The 19271-nt window shown below is 40.0% G+C and overlaps 1 protein-coding gene across 1 annotated transcript in view; it reads left to right on the top strand.

Moving 5' to 3' along the window:
- Positions 1-1786: 1786 nt before the first annotated feature.
- Positions 1787-19271, top strand: part of LOC121616386 (inactive dipeptidyl peptidase 10-like) — a 47989-nt gene continuing 30504 nt past the window's right edge. The window contains exons 1-5 of the mRNA XM_041951128.1: positions 1787-1813; positions 5075-5186; positions 5853-5948; positions 13184-13278; positions 13711-13785. Coding sequence (XP_041807062.1) covers positions 1787-1813; positions 5075-5186; positions 5853-5948; positions 13184-13278; positions 13711-13785 — 405 coding nt within the window. The remainder of the gene's footprint in view (positions 1814-5074; positions 5187-5852; positions 5949-13183; positions 13279-13710; positions 13786-19271) is intronic.

The raw sequence follows: 19271 nt of genomic DNA, 5'->3' as shown, positions 1-19271 counted from the left end.
AGCAGCTTTCAAGATCTCGGCCTGAAGGACACACAGGAAGTCACAACGTGACAAAAACTAGCTGCCATTTCGTGTTTCTGATGCAAGTTGTGAACGTACACAAAGTTAACTTGTGTTTGAAGTTTAGTCTGTTTGATGTTTCCCAGCTGGTTCTTCTCATGTTTTCCACTGATCGGCATTATCCAGAACATACCCTGTGCATGTTCCTGTTGAATTTTATTGATCTGCCAACTAATCTGGTGATTAGACAAAGTGTTTGACGGCAGGATATTGTACGCTGGTCCCCCACTTAAAGAATCCAAGAGCACACAGTGGGGATGAAGGCTTGAATTCAGATGGAGATAATGAGAGATTAGCAGCACTGGAACGCAGCACACTTCATGGTTTTCTGTGCAGTTCGCTTTCTGCAACTGTGTATCTTCAAAACAGCGCCTGTCACAATGCTACAGCATTACACAAGAAGTAAAACCACAAAGAAAACAGTCGCAAAGACAGAAATAGCATGTGCGAGGAAATAATTTGCCTCTATTGACAGGATGGTAGTTGAGATACGGTGTCATTGTGTTTGGTATCTGTTGGGTGTTGTTGCTTCCAACCAAGAAGCCCTCTAGCATGGTGGTGACAAACAATAAAACCATGGCTTGGCATCTTAAAGACCAGAAGTTTGAAGAAGAAGTTGTGCTTTTCACCCGACTCTGCAGTTCCTCTCGATTCTGGGAAGTCCTGTGTTGTCTTTAGGGTTTACTTTTTACATCGGTTTTGTGGCCCTAGCTGTTGTGGTTCAAGCTCACCCCCAACAGCAGTTTTCAGCCAAAAAGTGCTGATATATTCACTCTACACTCCTTGCCTAACACCAAACAGCCCATAGACAAACAAAGAGAGCAAAGTAAAGCCAAGCTCGCGCCCTGTAAAGATTTTATGAGACTGATAATAAGTCATTTTAAGCTTGCTCCTCTGCCCCCTGCGGTCAGTTGACTTGTCTTCACTACTACCTGGTCAGGACAGTAAAAGTTCATGACAGACAGATGATTTAATTAAGCACAATGAAAATTTGTTTGGCTGCAATCCACTACAATACGCAGCATAACTAAATATATCAAAGAAAAAAAAGAAATATGCATCAAACAATACGCATAATCATAATTTATGAATAGGAATAGCCATACATGCTTCAGGGCCTTCAGTCGTTGAAGTTATAGCCATACATGCATTTTTATAATAAAATAAAATACCATGTGTGGGTGAAAGCATTGACAGTGTTACTGCACTTATTGCATTAGCAGCAGCAGCATTTCGTCCTCTCGAGGCTGGGGATTCTTATGGGTTCAGCAGCCTGTTCAAGGCTCAGAGGAAGAGGCTGTTTCTCAGCCTGTTTGTCTGATTGTGGAGTGCAGAGCAGATGATCCACTGAGCTGTTTCAACTATCCGCTGCAGGTCCTTCCTGTCTGTAGCGGTGCAACTAGAGTACCCGACAGTACAGTAGTATGTGAGGATACTCTAAATAGTGCGGCGGTAGAAGTCGATCAGCAGCTTTTGGAGGATGCTGTTGCGCCTTAGGATCCTCAAAAAAAAACAGACGCTGCTGTATCGTCCAGACCAGGCAGGAGTTGTTTTGAGTTGAAGTTCAGGTCATTGTCTTTACACTCATGCAGACAGTGTCTGGACCGCCTTCCTGTCGGCTGTTTGGTTCTCATTGGATATCAGGCCTAGTCTGGTTGTATCGTCTGAGCTGTGGGAGTGTAGTCAAAAGGGAGTCGAGGAGTGAACTGAGGTGCAGCCTTGGGTGATGCCGGTGCTGAGGATGGTCATGAAGGTTGGGCGATGGCTCAGCCTGAGGTGCCGAATGTCATGAAATTTTGTGAGGGTGCACTTATTTATTGCTTATTGATCCGTTTAACTGCTTGTTGTGGAGTTCTCTATAGACAAATTGAACTGACTTGAATCTCAACAAGGTGAACCGAACTGAGTTTGGTTTGAAATTATCTCCTCTATATGCTGTGTGGAGATGTTCATGGCAATTCCAAGTACCTTTAAACCGGATACATGGCAGCATATTTTCACAGCAGGGGACGACAAGATTGACTGAATTCCAGTATATGAAAATGTGTGCTATCAGGAACATAATGGCCTGACCGCACAGTGTATCATTGGAGGTCTATGAATAATGATCTGATGAAGAAACCACAATGGCAAATAATGTTCCCTGACGTGCAGTGAGGATTGGTCTAGTTAATGAGGCTAAAACAGAGACAATACAGGCAGCACAAACAAAATAGTGTTGAATCTAGACTGGAGGAAAAGTGTTCACAGTGGAAAATTACTTTTCTCTTGTGAGAGATCCAGAATTTTAATACTGAGGAGCCACAGGGACTCGGCGCAAGGCTAAAGTTGTTGAGTAGAACTGGAGGGGGTGTAGAGTTGACAAGGCTCCAAGATATTTATCTTTGAATCATCCTCCCAATTAAAAGACTTGGAGAGCAAATAGATCCATAAATACACAGATGAGTTTTCAGTAGCTCGGGGCTCTGTAAGCAAGATATATTTATAACACCGCTCTGTCACTGCAAATGAAATAAGGCTGCATAATTGATGTCAGGAAGACAAAGAGTGATACGTCCAAAAATGGGCCTGGTCTTCAGAGAATTGCTCTGTTCTTTCATCAAGCTTTCATCAAGTTCAGCACAGTAAGAACAGCTACGACTCCCAAACTCACTGGGTTTATTCCAAGAAGCAAGTTTGCTGAATTTCGTTGAAAACCAAGAACAAATGGAGTTATTTTTTGTTTTTTTCAGGCTGTATCAAGTCATGTTCCAGATGGGTTCCAGGTCTGAATTTCTAGGTTAAACACCACTATGTCGGACAATCCTTGATCCTTGTTTGGTTTATATAACAAGAAGTCAAATATAGTAGTAAAAATGCGTAAGACATTGGTAGGGACCCTGATGTACAATCAGTCCATCCTCGTTACAACAAGATGGACACAGCCCTTCAGTGACCATGCCGGGAAACATATAACCAGAATGTGCTTTATCTAACGACAGGTTCTTTGTTCATGGATAACCCAGATTAGATTAGACTAGATTCACCTTTATTTTTATTGCACATGGTAAAGGTACTGAGACAACAAAATTCAGTTTAGCACCTAACCAGAAGTGCAGAAAGCAGTAAAGTGCAAAGTACAAAGTAATGTATATACATATAGAACAAACAGTAAGGGGTAAATATGAATACATACAGTATGAACAAAAGCATATACAGTACAGGTACAAGTACTTGCAATAGTGAGACATTGTATACAGAATAAATAACTGGGGGTATTCTATGAATGCAGTGTGTACACGATACAGTATAGATCAGTTATGTGCAGTATAGACAGTAGTATAAATGTGTATGGGTATGTGAAAGCACATATACTGCAGGTAAATGTACATACAGGAGAGGGGCATGTAACATAGGTTGTTTGCAGTCATGTGACCTTAAATTCAGAAGGAGGGCAGGAAGTGAAAACTGCAATAGACAAGATGGAGGAAAGCTGTTACTGTGCTACTTTAGATGAAATTAGGGGAGAAAGGTATGAACAGAAGATCAGGACATATGTTGGATGTGACTCTTATGTTCTGAAGAGGAGGGATTTTTCAACTGAACTGAAAGATGTGTCTGCTATTGAGGCAGTGGGTGTAACCAACTACCTGCTCATTCAGCCGTTGTTCTACTCTAAAAACCAAATGAAAACATTCAAAAGTATGGAGGCATACTACTTTTTGTTAGCGGTTGGGGTCCATGACTTCGGTACCAAGGTGCTCTGGGATGACTGACGTTTGGTTTTTGTGAGGGTGCGTAGTTTTTACTGCCCTGTGGATTAACCTAACAACAAACATTTAGCACCACGGTGTTGAATGTTGACGTTTCCGTTGCGGTTGTTTGCTAGGTTAACCTAGCAACAAGACAGGGTACGTTATTTACGTTCACCTGTCTTTTGTGAAACTCTGATTTCACAGGTGTTAGTTGTGTTGCTTGTAGCTATGACTTTAAATCTATCACCATAGATTTAAAACAGTAACTAATATTATACCATTTCCACCATTATCTGACCCGGCTCCTCCCGATCGCAGACGGTTAACGATTTTTTCTGGCGTTTTTCGGTCAATTTCCCCCTTATTGACAACAACTTTTGGTACTTGATAAAAGCTCCATGTGGTTTCTTGGTTTGATTGGTTTGAGCAACTGTAAACAACGCAAAATAAAAGCATTTTGAGTGTGTTATAGTCTTCACGTCCTGCCCTCCATCTGCAGTTTGCGCCACAACAAAAGAGTGACGTGATGCCACATGCAAACAACCTACTAAAGGTGAAACTCTTTTAATGTTTTGTGGTCTTTTCTGTGTTGTATCACCTTCATCAAATGTGCAAACACTGTTTGTGGCAAACTGGGCTTATATGTTTGTTTGTAGATACTGGAAATGCTTCTCTGGATACTGGGCTCTCTGCGTGGGACATCAATGAGGAAGAGAAGCCAATGTCAACAAAACATCACTGTCTAATGTCAGCCTACATCATCGGGGGCTTTAGGATTTTTCTGTTGATTAGTGAGGAGGAGTTGGATGATTTGGCAGCATCCAGCACTGTTAGAGTGGGTTTGGGGTGTCTTTAAGTCTGCTGCCACTGATTGGCATCAGCTGCTTCATACAGGCTTCACAATCACTGGCTCACTAACAGCTGTGTGGGTCAAACATCCAGTCGTATTCATTCAGGTGTACAGCGTGACCATAACAACCTGACACTGTGCGTTTCTGTTCATCTTGTATGTTATGTTTACTCACACTCTTCTTTTTAATCTGCATAATCTGCTTTGTCCCCTTTGATTTATGGTTCAGGCTCAGTCAACTACTGCACAGATGGCTTAGGTACTCTGCTGCTCAAGGACACTTCAGCAGCTTTCTGGAGAGAAGACTACTAATGTCCAACAGGCGCATAATAAATCATTTTTTCCTAATTTTTTCGAGTGTGGTGCTGTTTTGTGGTATTATTTATATGATTCATAATTATTGACCTGTTTTGTTTGTCTTGTTATGTAGGACATCGGACCTATTGGACAGGATAGAAACTGGAAGGGCATCGGCATCTCCCTGCTGGTTATTTTGGTGGTGCTCTCACTTATTGGACTGTCCATTGTTCTGCTGTCAAAAGGTGAGACTCCCCACAGATCCCTGAGATCATCAGAGTTTGTCAAAAATAAAGGGAAAAATGTCCGTCATCAGAGTCTCAACTTGTTATTCTCGTGTCCCACATCAGTTTTGTCGATATCACATCAGTGTCCTTTCACAGTTTGCATGTATGCTGCAAACTCTTCAGTTTGTCCTGCCTTAATTAGCATTTGTATTAATTCAGAGCAGCAGTGAAAGTACTCAGCAGGTAATCATAGACACTGTCTGGGGTGAGTCAAGCCGGGTTTGAATTGTTTATGCAGAGAAAATATGATGATGGGGAAAAAAAGCCGAGAGGAGCTGTGCAAGACAACAGAAGAATGGATTTACTGCTCAAACTGTCAGTTTTCCAGTCATTTATGAAAAATGCTTTGTCCAGATGCAGCAGGGCTATTAATAATTCAGTTTCACTTTAAGTAATATTACCTTACTCTTTACCTGTTCTTATATCTCTTATACATTTTCCTTCTGTGTGTGATTTATAGAAGAACATTTGATCAAATGTGTTTTTTTTTTACCCTGTGAACTGTTCTAACCACATTTAAAGACTTAATATCAAATTCAGAACAACTGCAAGTTCTTTTTTGTCTTGTTTTGACAGTAGATTAAAATTTTCGATGGTATATTAAATGTGTTTTTTCCCCTGTAGATGATGGTGGCAAACCCTTTGGTTCACAGTTGACACTGGATGACCTCTTTCAAAGAAACTTCCAAATACATGATCCTGATGCAAAGTGGATCAGTGGTAAGAAAGACTTTATTGAAATTTGGGTATTACAGCAGCAGGTAATGCCAGTTGTAAAAAAAAATCCATCCATCCATCCATCCATCCTAATAAATGTGTATATGTCACAGTAGAATACCAGTATGTACTGATAGGTAGAGTACTCAATGAGAGTGAATAAAGAAAGTAATTATTGCAAGGTAATTTGTGTATGATAAATCATACATCAGTGCAAAAGACAGTCTGAATATGGAAACCAGTGCTACATTAAGCAATGCTGGAGTTGAACTCTCTGACAGCTGTAGGTATGAAGGACCTGCGGTGGCGTTCCTTCTTACAGGGTGGATGCAGCAGTCTGTTACTGAAAGAGCTGCTGAGGGCCCCCACTGTGTCATGCAGGGGGTGGGAGGGGTTGTCCATGATTGATGTCAGCTTGGCTAACATCCTCCTTGCGCCTATATCCTCAGTGGTGTCCAGAGGGCAGTCCAGGACAGAGCCAGCTCTCCTGACCAGTTTGTTCAGTCTCTTCCTGTCCCTCTCAGAGCTACCACAGCCCCAGCAGACCACTGGGTGAAAGACTGCAGATGCAACAACAGAGTCATAGAAAGTCCTCAGTAATGTCCTACATACTACAAAGGACCTCAGTCCTCTCAGCAGATGGAGACAACTTTGGCTGTTCCTGTACAGGGCATCAGTGTTCGTGGACCAGTCCAGTTTAGTGTTTAGGTGGACAACCAGGTATTTGTACTCCTCCACGATCTCAATGTCCAAACCCTGGATGCACACCGGTGTAGTCTGTGGTGCTTTCCTGCGGAAAGTCTATCACCATCTCCTTGGTCTTGCTGGCGTTGATGTATTCTTCTCATCAGATTTGTGTTTCTGTTACAGTAGAACATTATTTTAAGATATAAAACCTTAAAGAGGCAGTTAAAGAGACAGTTATGACGTCTGCAGCAATTGTGCCAAAGGAAAAAAAAGTAATCTTGCCCTACCAAGATATCTAGAATATCTTACAACATGAAGGTCCATTATTTATTTAACTGCTAAATGGCTCTAATCTGGCATACAGATTAACAGAAACAGGTTTTAGTCTGGGTTCTTTATTATAGGTCTATGACTCGATTCTTCCCTTCCCCTCAACACCAAAGCTCAGGTTCTACGTGCGCTCACACAAACATCACATGGGTCAGAATCTGAGATGAAATTCATGACCAGCAATACTGAACTCAGGATCACAATGTTACAGACAGCTGCTTTAATTTAGAAAAAATGTCAGTGACCTGTTGGCAGTATTTTTAGTATTTGCCTCTATCACACAGTGTGCCATCTTAACACCATGCGTGCAAAGAGTCGTATCACCAGTTTGTTCCCATGATGGGTCACAGTCAACAACTGGAAATGAAACCCTTAAGGGGTGCTGGGAGAGATGTTTGTGCCACCATCTGTTTTCTTTGTTTCTCTTAAGAATCCAAGAGACTCTCCTCCTGCAGACACCATGAATAACACGTCAATTACTACTTTTCTTAATGGAATAGTCCTCATCTTCTCAGGCTCTCCCGTGAATCCAGTCCAGCTGTTAGTACCGCTGCTGTCAGGCTGTCTGAGCCTTCCTTCTTCTGACAGGACCACTGCGGCTCAGACTGAGCGTGCTCAGTCTTCCACTTCTGAAATCTACTTACTCAAGTGCTGGCTGTCTCGTAAAAGAGCTTTAGTAATCTCAAAAAATAGAAAAAAGTTTGGCTTTGTCATTAAGTTCAGTAAGTAATCGGTGTGTGTGTGAATGGTTCAGCGGATTTCATTAATTTTGCATTTGGTAAATCATTTTGATAGGACAGCAGATAATTAGCCATCAACGATTATAACTACCATACTGATATATCAGGCGGGTGGAGCACAGCTTTTGACCAGCAGAACAGGCCACAAAAACAACATCTGAGATACAATCAGATGTTTTTACAGATTTTAAGACATCGAGCAGCATTGGTCTTCATTTGGAGTCGTGTTTGTGTCCACCTCCGTTTGTAGACTCCACCAACTCCTGAGGGGAATGTCTGGCTTCTTGGCGGCTAATGCTTTACTATGTTGACTCATCTGATTACTAACTTTGTCTGCTGTTTGGTGCTGGGGAAGCAGTGTGCAGTGGATTTATCGGAGCCTTTTGGCTGAAAGAAGCCGCCTGCTGTGACTGGAATCAGGGTTGATGAGAGCGGAGTTTACCAGCAGAAAAACCAAAACAAAGCTAAAACTCTCTGTAGAGTTGCGTGATTTGTGGTTTTGTCCCTACATGGAGCTTTCATGATGGCCATTGTAAATATTGTTATATTGATTCATTTAGCTTTGAGACCAGAAAGCTACAACAACAGACCCCTTGATCCTGGTTTTACGGTCTATTGTTGTTGTCTGATCCTGCTAAACCTTTACTTATATATCATCAGCTGAATCTATAAGACTGCAAATGCCTCATAAACATTTGACATTATATTTTCTGTGTCAGTCCACTGGAATATTGTTTCCCGTCGCATGTGCATCACGTGGAAACAAATGACACTTATTCGCTCATATATACAAGTAATCTGTAACTAGCTACATCTAAATCACTCTACTTACAGATTTATATTAATTTATTTTATGAATTAATATAATGTTGATTATAACATTACATAGTGCATTTCTGTATTTTGACATGTTGATTTATTAGCGTGACTCAAATAAAATCAGACCATCAGAGCAACAGAGACACCTGACATCAGGAAGGCTGTTAAAGTGCATTTGAACACCTGCTTCATCACCACAGATAGCCCACCTCACCCCCCTCCACGGACTGCAGTGTCATTTATGTATGAATGCCAGCTCCATGACAGCTGCTCCACACTAAAATGCTAAGTCAGTTCAGTGTCCAAAAGCATCCTGTCATTTGTTGGAGTCACACCAGGGTGCGTAATTACAATATACAGGAATAAGACAAAGGAAAACTTTGCATAAAAGGTGAAAGTGGAAATACCAGAACAGAAAATACAAATGTTTTCTAACTTTATGTTTATAATAGCACCAACAATTTCAGTAATTGTAGTTTTAAAAACGTTGCCAGTCACAGTGTGACCATCATGGTTGTTTTTCAGCAGTCAAGCTAGGACTAATAAGAGTCCGACTGCCTTTAAGCAAGTCAAACTTAAATATTTCAGTTTATCTGCAGAGTGTTGACTTTACCTAATGGACAGTCGTTTAAGAGAATCCAACATCACCGGCCCAGCAGCCTGTTTGAGAGTAAACCTTATCCCTGACGCCAACCTGTTCTATCTTATGCCAGGCCTCTATCTCAAAACCTCCTGTTCTAGGTCACACTGGCCTTAGATATATTTTGCACACAAAGAATCACTCCTCGTCTAAATCACTTCTATGAATAATAAAGGAAAAACTTAACCAGGAGAAGTAGAATTTCTGTTGATTATTCAGTCACACAATCCATCAACAGAAAATATGAATCAGATCAACATATCAGGATCCAACTATCATTAATGTAAGCATATGCATGTAATCTTAACTATTAGCAGAATATATGTGTGTAATCAAACTTATCAAAGTATAGGAATATGACCCAAATATCCATCAGTGTACATGGCTATTTTTTCAATACCTGGCATTGTGTCTATACCCAAGTCAATTTGCCCAACAGAACTCGGTTTTTGAAGCATCAACCAACTGGTATTTTTCCTCAGCTATCTATGGCAGTCAGTGATACGAGTGAATAACTGGCAGTATTTATTATTTTTATTTTTTCTACTATAAGTTATTCATTATTCTTGCACTCAAAGCTGCATTAATCAGTGGTGTTCATGCTAGCAGCCAATCAAAGGTTTCTGTGTAATGTGAAAGAAGGTGTCACTGAACACACAAAGTTAGTGACTAACTGGTGAGAACTGGACTTTTAGCAGCTTAAGAGCCAGATATTTCTGATATTTCTAGAAATAGGGCTGAAGGAGAGTGAAGCAAGTTGGTAGACTTGTGACAGATAAAAAAAGAAGGGATGGATGAAAACGGCGGAGTCTGAGATAACCTTACTTTTATTGTTGCAGTTCCCACAATGCAACTCCACATGCAGCATCTTCTTGTTAGCCTCCCTCTGCCTGCTCTTTCAAACTTTCAAACCCAAACTGAGATAACCCAAATGACATCATCAGTTGCTATGCCCACCCCAACACAGTCCAGAAACATTAGGGTAAAATTCCTACTTGTTTACCACTTTAAGCTTAAATTTCCTGTCCCTTTGCACCCTGGATCAACCACGTCAAGTCAACAATGAAAAGCATGCCTGCTGTTTTAAATCATACTCCACTGAAACTTGACACCACGCAATTAAATTCACAGACTTGTGATGTGCAATTTATCAGTTGGATAACAGCGTCGACAGTGGCATAACAGGGGATTTCCTTTAATTCTTGGCCTCACAAAGCAGTGGCAAGTCATCGGATAGTGGGGACACTTTTAATCACAGCTGAGATTTCATGTCATCTTTATCCTCTGAGCTTTTACTGATGAAACTGTTGTCAGCTCAGGAGGAGGGTTTCCCCGATTTCCAATTAATGTTGCTGTAAAATGTTTTATATAACCATTGATTTGATACATGCAAGGCATATCAAACAGGCTGTGGGTAGGGTTTCTAAATGACAAGGGCCCTTTTGAGGATTTCTTGCCTGTTGAACACAAGCAATCCATCTGTCTTTCATATTTATTTTCCCGTCATTATACTCAGAAGTGTTTTGAGTGTTTGCCAGTCTGTAGCCCTCTTGTCTGAGATTGATGCCTCAGAGCTTATTCATTGACATGTACATGAGATTGGGACCTTGAAATTATTTAGACCTGTCAAATGCATTAATGGAATTCAGGCCTCCCTGGGCTATAGTGTTGGTTTGGGATTAGACGGGGGTTATTGCAGGCACTCCTGTCATTGTTTCCACTGTTGAAAGTTGAAGTGTAATCTCATTGAGCCGAGTTGCCTTGGACAGATCCTCCTAAATGAGTCTTTGTTGTTGTTTTCTCCTCTTCTGTTAAACTCTCTTCTCAGGGGATCCACTGGCATCTTTCCTTTATATAATCATTTTCCTAGTTGTTGTATTCGGAGTCATTTTGGATGTAAATTGTTGTGGAAAAATTTCCCGGTCTGCCTATAGAGAGCCAAACAAACCACTCTGGAAAGCAAGTAACGTGCACAAAGTGTTTAATCTCTGTAGAGAGGAGACACAGCCACAGAACCACACGGCAGTAAACAGTTCAGAGTTGTGCTCCCTGATCAAATGTTTTCACCCCATTCTTATAGTCTAATAAAACTTGATGATGTCCTGTTCTCAGGAATTTACAGTCAGGTGTGATAACATCAGGTCATTTACTTGGGCACCCTGGGAGGTAATTGCAGTAGGTTACAACAACAAATCCACCAGGACATCCTCTTGTCAATATAACAGTAAAACAGACTACAGATCAACTACATAAAATAGGAAAACAAAATAGAAAAGTATAGAGACATGTAAAAATTCCATCACAATATATATATGTATATATATATATATATATATATATATATATATATGTGTGTGCATATATGTGTGTTTATATGTGTATATATATGTGTGTGTATATATATATATATATATAATAACACTTCCTCCTTCCCTGATGAGTTCTAAGGCCTCGGATTGATGTTATTTTCTGCCAGCCACATGGGCAAACTTGAAGCTTCTTATCCTCTGCTGCACAACTTTTGCTCTCCTTAGTTGCCTTCACTGTCACCTGAGTACTGCTACCTCTGGCCCTAAGAGATGGGTCCGTGCCCCCATCCCTCACTGAGTCATGTATGCAAGGCATAGTCATATCCGTTATCCTGTTCGTTACCATGCAATCCACCTGTGAGTCATCTTCCACCCCTGCTCTCGCTGACTCTTGGGGTATTTTCCTTATATTGGTTGTAGCTATATATATACTATACTATATATATTTTTTTCTTTCTTTTTTTTCTTTTTTTGCTAACACCTATTATTAAATTACACATATTCACCATTAACTAGTTGCTTAATAGCTGCACATGACCAGGTGAATACAACCAACACGACCAGGTAAATAATAAAGAGATAAGTTTTACTCACAATACAGCCATACCAAAAATAAAAATGTATATCCTGGCTCTAGCTGTATTGAGTGCCTGCTTCCAAGCCTGGAGCATTACCTGGCCTGTCCCGCTCATCCCAGCTGCAGAGAGTTTAATAGATAAAATCTCTATTAGAGAGTGATTCAGCGATGAATAGAACGAGTGTGAGGTCTCTGTAGCAGCAGTGCATGCTGACAGCCACAGCTGTCTTTGAGTATGATTAAGATTCTGCCTGGAATCATTCTGCAGGATACGTTCTGGACGGCAGTCAGTCTCTAAAGCAAGTGCTCCAGATAGACGTTTTGCAATTTGTTCCCAGGAACATCTAAATGATGGACTCTCCCACATGATACTGCATGTAAAAATGCCCCATTTGGTTCAAATCACATTACAGTTTAGAGAAGTATTTATATTCATCATAAAACGCTGCTTAGGTGTCCAGTAAGTTTAATATATGAAGTCCAAGTGTGTTTGGATTTGGAGATTCGCATTTTGTGCAGAACGAGGAGCACTCCCAGTCTATGCTGATTCAGAGCAGTCGTCTTTCCGTATTGTTATTATCCCTAATTGAGTCTGTGTGTGTTCTAGCAAAGTGTTATAAATTAAAAGAGACATGTCCTTTAGTTAATCCTAATAGTTTCATAATTAAACCCATTATTGGATGGGTAATAGGTTCCCTGTCACTCAACATATTTGCAGCCTGTATAACAGAGCGTAATCATAAGTATAGAAAAAAGGAATTGGAGGATAATTGATATGCTTCTTTCAAATCCTTAAACTAGTATTATACATAATGTATCTTAAACTATATGTAGTGTATACTGACATTACATGACCTACTCTCTCTTGTCAAACACGTTTATAAACCCGAACATGCTCGGACATCAAAAACATGACTTTTTACTCATTTACTCTGGAATTTGAAATCAAACATCCAAAGCTTTCACAGCTGTCACACTTCTCAGTGTTTACCAAAAAATAAATACATAAAAACAATACTAATAATGATGATAATAATAAAGGTTATTGGTACAGGGCCCATGGAGGGCCTTCAGAAACACATTTTATTTGAAATAAATTCCCTACAGTGCTTTCAGTTTGGCTGTTTCTGTCTCAGATGAAGAAATCATCTTTCGGAGCTGGGATGGAGACGTTTTGAGAGTCAACACTCGCGGCAACGAGACAGAACTCCTGCTGAAAAACACAACGTTTGTAAGTGTGAGCTACCGTCTTCAAATGTGAGAAGTGCTTTCTGTGCATTTGTATGATTTCACTCATGCCAGTGTCAACAAAATGACAACTGGTTTAAAAGGTGAGTTTAAAGAACACTGCATGAAAATTCTGTCCCGCGTTATTGTGTGCAAAAAAATACTATTTTTATTAGTAAGAGGTTAGATCAGCTTTTTTTCTCAGAGCATCGTGCCTTATTGTTACATGGCAACACGCTTTGCCCTCAGCAGGTTTTCTGAACCCGCCAAAGTCCACAAAAGTATCACCGGAACTTTTTAAGCTGATCTCAGTTTGAGAGAATGCTTGGGGGGGTTGCATAAAGACTGATTGTTTGGCAAGTGTTCCTCAGTTTTAGACTAAAAATTGGTTTGTTTTGGAAAATAAGATCTCATCCATCTCTTGTTCTCCCCACAGGCGACTTTTAAGGCCTCAAAGTTTGCAGTTTCTCCAGATCTGAACTTTGTTCTTCTGGGATATGATGTCAAGCAGGTGAGAGCCTCTTAATATTCCGGTTGCATATATTCTGACACTGGTGTTTGGCTTGGGGCTGCTTATATTGAAGGTTTACAGTTCATGAACTGAAATGGAAATGTGACCGGCATGGAAATATCTATCTGTTCAGAGTCAGTGAGTTAAAGTCAGTATTGATCCAGCACGAGGGTACAAGTTAAAGAAATATGAGAGGAAATGTTTCATTGGTGAGACTACAACAGGAGTGCTTCACAAACACTCCATCAAGCCTGTGGGCTATGAAATCTGCATGTATCAATAAATGTTAAAACATAACTCAAAGAACATGTTAAATAACTTTGTGCTTGAACTGCTTTGCTCACTGCTGTTTCGTTCCATGAAATCTGTTCAGTGTCAGTCTGAGGTGTTTTTTTACGTTCGATAGTATCTTTATGTTATCAGACCGTCTCTGTCGGAGGTGCATAAGTAGCTGTTTGTGCATCGAGTGATACTCCGTTATCACTCGATGCACTTATTTTTAGAAGTCCTTCCATATGCTGCAGTCAGCCTGGAGGGCAGTGTAAACACAAAGTGTTTTTGACGTCTCCCACTCGTTCGTCTCAGAAAGCAGATACACTTCTATTTTAGCGAACGTAAAGATCCACAACAACTCAGAGCCATGCACGTCGCATCACGATGCGACCCCCTGCACATTTTACACTTTGAATCGTAATCATTGATCAAGGCCCCCAGTTTCACTGTTAGCTTTCTGGTTTCACCGCAGGTATATTGTCTCCACTTGTAACAGTGAGTCAGAGAATTAAAATCAATTAGATGAAAAACTGTTTTCTTCCTGCAGACTACTTGCAGGACCTAGCTGACTGAAAACTGTTTTTGTGAATTTCTGATGCTACTCACCCCGGTGAAGACAGTTTGGCTTATCTTTAAGCTCCTCAGGAAGTGCACTGCTGACAGGACAGCTGGTCTTGAGGACAGTGACGGCCGAACGGAGGTCAGAGTCAGTGTGGATTCAGAACGGGTCAACGGGTTTAATAATTATCTCTACTCGACATATTATGGTTTTTCGTTAAAAAGTATCTCATTCCATCCCTTGCAACATAAAGGCTGTCTGATAATATGTAAATGCTGAATTCTTTCTCGCTGTCACTTCCCTCAAACTCACTGTCGTCAGTATCAGAGTGGATGATTTTAACTGCTCGGTCTGGCTTCTTTCTGTGTTCATTACCTGTGAATTTCAGTGGTTACCAACGGTTACCAGTATGTTTAGAGTATCAGAATGGCTGTGGTAGCGTCTGCCGTAGCAGGCAGTGCAGCTGGTATCTGATTGTGATGTAGTAGTATGCAGTATGTGCATCGATGGTAGTAAAAGAACATGTCGCCCAGTGCAGCAGTGTGACTCATAGATGTGTTTGTAATTTCGGACAACAATGGAGCTGTGTGGCACAGAGGAATTAGATACATCAGTACATTTGTACATCCATTATTGATTTTGGTCTTTTCATTACATTTAAAGACAATCAGAAATACATAGAAAATTATCGTATTCTGTAACACTTGACAATAACCATCATTTATAAATGGTAAAGAGACCATTTATAAATGATTAACAGATAGTTTATTAATATTTAATAGTCTTTATAAACTGCATATAAACCATTTATAAATAGTACATAGATGATTTATTAATGTTTAACAATAATTTATAAATTGCAAATGTTTAGTTTAAGTTAATAGTTTCTTTTTACCTTTCTACCATTAACAAACAATTAAATTATAATTAGTAATGTTTATTAATTATGAATGGACTATTTATTAACAGTTTATAGTTGCACTCGTAACATCTTTCTTTCTATGTGCTTTCTAAGGATCAGAGATGATAAGGCCATCTCATAAACCTTAAATGATTCTATTCATTTTAGTTGGTGCTTTCATCAGTAGCCTATATTTTGGGGCTAATTCTCATGCAGGACTGTATTCTACCGCTCACCCCTTCTAATTGGTGATATTTCTAGTTCTTAGTTGTTTTTGTTGAAAGGAACGTAACATCAGGTTTGGTGCTTCCTCTACTCATGCAGTAGAAGTTTCAGTCAGTTGATAGGAAGCGATAATGCACTGACAGTCTACTGCACACAAGCGGGACCCAGAATAGCATCATTTTAGCTCAGCAGTATATGGCAGCTGTTGGAGGCTGTTGACATCAGCTGCAGGACCTTGACAGACCGACCTTGAAGCTTTGTTGGTCCTGTTTTCTCTATCATTTCCACTAATAAAACATTCATTGCGTCTTGAACTCTGCTAACTGCACTGCTTCAGTTGTTCTTAGACATGCTTTCCAAGCAAAACTCAAGTCTGTTGTCTGCACAAAGCCTTCATGTTTTATCTGAGTACAAAACAACATAAATAATACAAACACGCCCTATCCTGTAGTCTGTTGGTTATGGTGATGCTGTGGTTGTGCGAGTTGTTTTGATCCCCGTGTTTGTGAATTTTCTGCAAGGAAAGGTCAGCCTTTTGAGAAATGTCTTACTGGGAATACCGTTTTGAAAATCCAATGAAACACATATACATAGAGGAACAATTTACTGTGTTAGACACAGAGCATTCTGTCAGAAATACACAGACTGAAGAGGTCCAGGAAGTGGACTGTGGAAAAGCAGGTTCATTGTCTTATTAAGACCACATTTGTCTGCTTTTATTAGGGAAAGGTCCTTATGAGATTGAGTTCTTTCTCTGACATTTCCTCATTGTCTCCTATTGTCCGCTTCTGTAACTGTATTTAGAATTCTTTCCTTTCACAAACACCTCAAATGACAATGTGTTGACATGCCCGCAATTGTGTTATTGTTGGCTTTCTGCACCAGCCTGATTACTTGAACGTCATGAACAATAAACCTTGCTTCCTTAAGCAGGAGAAGGGAGAAGTATACGCAGAGTGGAACAATTCTGTGCAAAAACCTTTATTTTTATCTATTATTCCAATGTGCACGACGATGACAAAGACTTCAGATGCATCGCTGTGACATCGGTGAAGAGGGAAAAGTAAAGCTCACTGTTCATATAAACATATTGTTTTTGTTAATATTTTTTCGTTCATTTGTTCAGAATAGGATTTTGATATTGCTGCTTTTTGACCGGTGGCTGCTGTTAACTGGTGGCACATCAGGCGTCGGCCAGTGTTGCTGTTTCAGGTTATTAGAGCAGCGATGTTGGAATAACTGTGTTGCCAGACTCTGTATTCCCATTTCAAGTTTCTCTTTCATACCCTCCGTGTTACTAAACACAAAAACACACTCTCCCTCATAATGTAGTGATCCTACAGCTTTATGTAATAATTTCAACTTCGTTTCAGAGAAATCCTGTTTCATGTGTCATTTTGGTCGATGGCTCTAAATGCAACAATACCCATGAGTCTCACTTGGCTTTGCTATGAAGAAGGAGCCAGTCGGAGCCATCAATCAGAGGCGTAGCAACCCAGGATCCAAAAGTTAGCTGATTGCAGATTTTAGTTTTCTCAGCAGCGTAATTAAGCACCTTGGGAGTTCTCCCCCGAGGTTTTCATATACACGTGATTGTTCCTTCAACCTTTCTAACACAACTGTTCACCTTCTGTCCTGTTGATCAGGAATATTTCATGCCTGTTTCAACTGTGAGTCACGTAACACTGACTGTGGGAAGAATGAATGTGACTTCACTTCTATTCAACAACAGTGTTTCAGATGGTGTTTAATGATTATCTGGTCTGGCTTGTGCTCAGGTCCCCCCAGATTGGGTCAGACTTTTGAGGTGTAACTTAAGCACATCAGGTTCTGCTGTTTTGTTTTCTGTTTTTAATCCGATGAGGACCTCAGTCCAAATGTTTCAACCCTATAAAACTGCCTCTGGATGCTCCAACGTCACATATAACTTAATGTCTTAAGACTCCAATGACATTGTTGTAGTGTTAGTTGGTCCACCCATCTATGCACACATGTGTTTTACTTAAGCTTGTGTTCATGGTGCACATCATTGGAAAGATAAGATTCTTCTGATTTGATTGATGCAAAACCGTGTGAAGATAGAATCACAACACACAGACATACCCTTAGATATATTGATATTATTATATATAATATTTTTCTAACATGTAAAATATGAATTTTCTGTGGTGCCGTTATCAGTATTTATTGAACTTGGACAAGGCTAAGGCTTCATGCTGTGGTCATTGTCTTTCCAAGCTAGTAAGGCCCAGATATAGTCATCTGCAAGTATCTATCTGCAAAAAAAAGTATTCAGGTGTAAATTAAAACCTTCTATTGGAGTGTGTTGAAGCTTCTATTAGTCAGTGCCAGTAGCACTTAGTGATTCTGACTGCGGGAGATAAAACTTCAGAGTGGTACATTTTAAAAAAGACTAAAACTGTGCATGCACCCCTGATGAATCAAGACCAGCTTTAAATCTACCTTGGGTATGCCTTGGATAGGCTTTTTAGGCTAATGGGAACAGGTGTCTGATAGACCAGTAACACTGTGCCAGTGATGCATATCAAAGCCATGTCACCAGTCTATCTGAATGGATCAGCATGCATTAGCTGACCCTCCTACACAACCCTCCTCCTCCCAGGTTTGCTAACCAGGTGTTTTTTTTTTTTTTTGTGAGTGATGATATAAACTGAATAATACTGAGTGTGTGCTGTCTCACATGAATGGGGGCATGTGGGTCATCTGTTGTGTGAAATGGGTATAATATTAACCTTTAGCTATAGCATGTTGAAAATATGCCATAGTTTTGATATCACAAACCAGGTTATTGCAGATGGAAATGTATCCTCCAATGGTGCCGACCTGTTTTCTCACAATAACCTGCTGTCTTCTGTGCACATAATTATGATACATAATCTGTGTTCATCACTGTGGTGAGAAGAACTCATCATTTAGACCATGCAACACTGAAGCCTCTTGACCTATTTTTTAAATGTAACAAAGCTTACTGTGTGTCAAATTGGCCATTTACAATCTGTTTTCACACAATGATCAACAAGCTAATTTTGCAGCTGTTGCAGCTACCATGGCAACACACAGGGTTTTAAGCAAGTATTAAAAGGAGGAACAATCAAACATGTAGTTATTGGGTTTAATGGAAAGCTATGTTTTCTTTTCTTCCGTTAATTTCATCAACCATCAGCTTCTTAAATTAAAGCAAACACATCTGTTCCGCTTGATGCTTTAAATGAACCCACATTATATCACAATCAAAAGCAAGGCCATGTGAGCTAATGTGCTGGCACATTTCATTTCAGAAGGCGCATGCTTGTTCACATGTGCAGAAAATTACGCTTGGCTATGACTGAAATGACCAGAGACAAGGCTCCACATTTTTTGATAATCAAAGCAAAAGATAAGATAAGATAGACGTTATTAATCCCCAGCTGGGGAAATTTGGGTATTAGAGGCAGCAGGTAATAGCAGTTTGAAAAAAAAAAAAATAGCAACAGAAATAGAAAAATGCAAAGTACAGAATACAAAATA

Source organism: Chelmon rostratus, chromosome 13, assembly GCF_017976325.1.
Source record: "Chelmon rostratus isolate fCheRos1 chromosome 13, fCheRos1.pri, whole genome shotgun sequence".
In the NCBI taxonomy this organism is placed as follows: Eukaryota; Metazoa; Chordata; class Actinopteri; order Chaetodontiformes; family Chaetodontidae; genus Chelmon; species Chelmon rostratus.
Note: the sequence above shows the minus strand (reverse complement) of the source record. Positions and strands in the feature narration are given on the sequence as shown.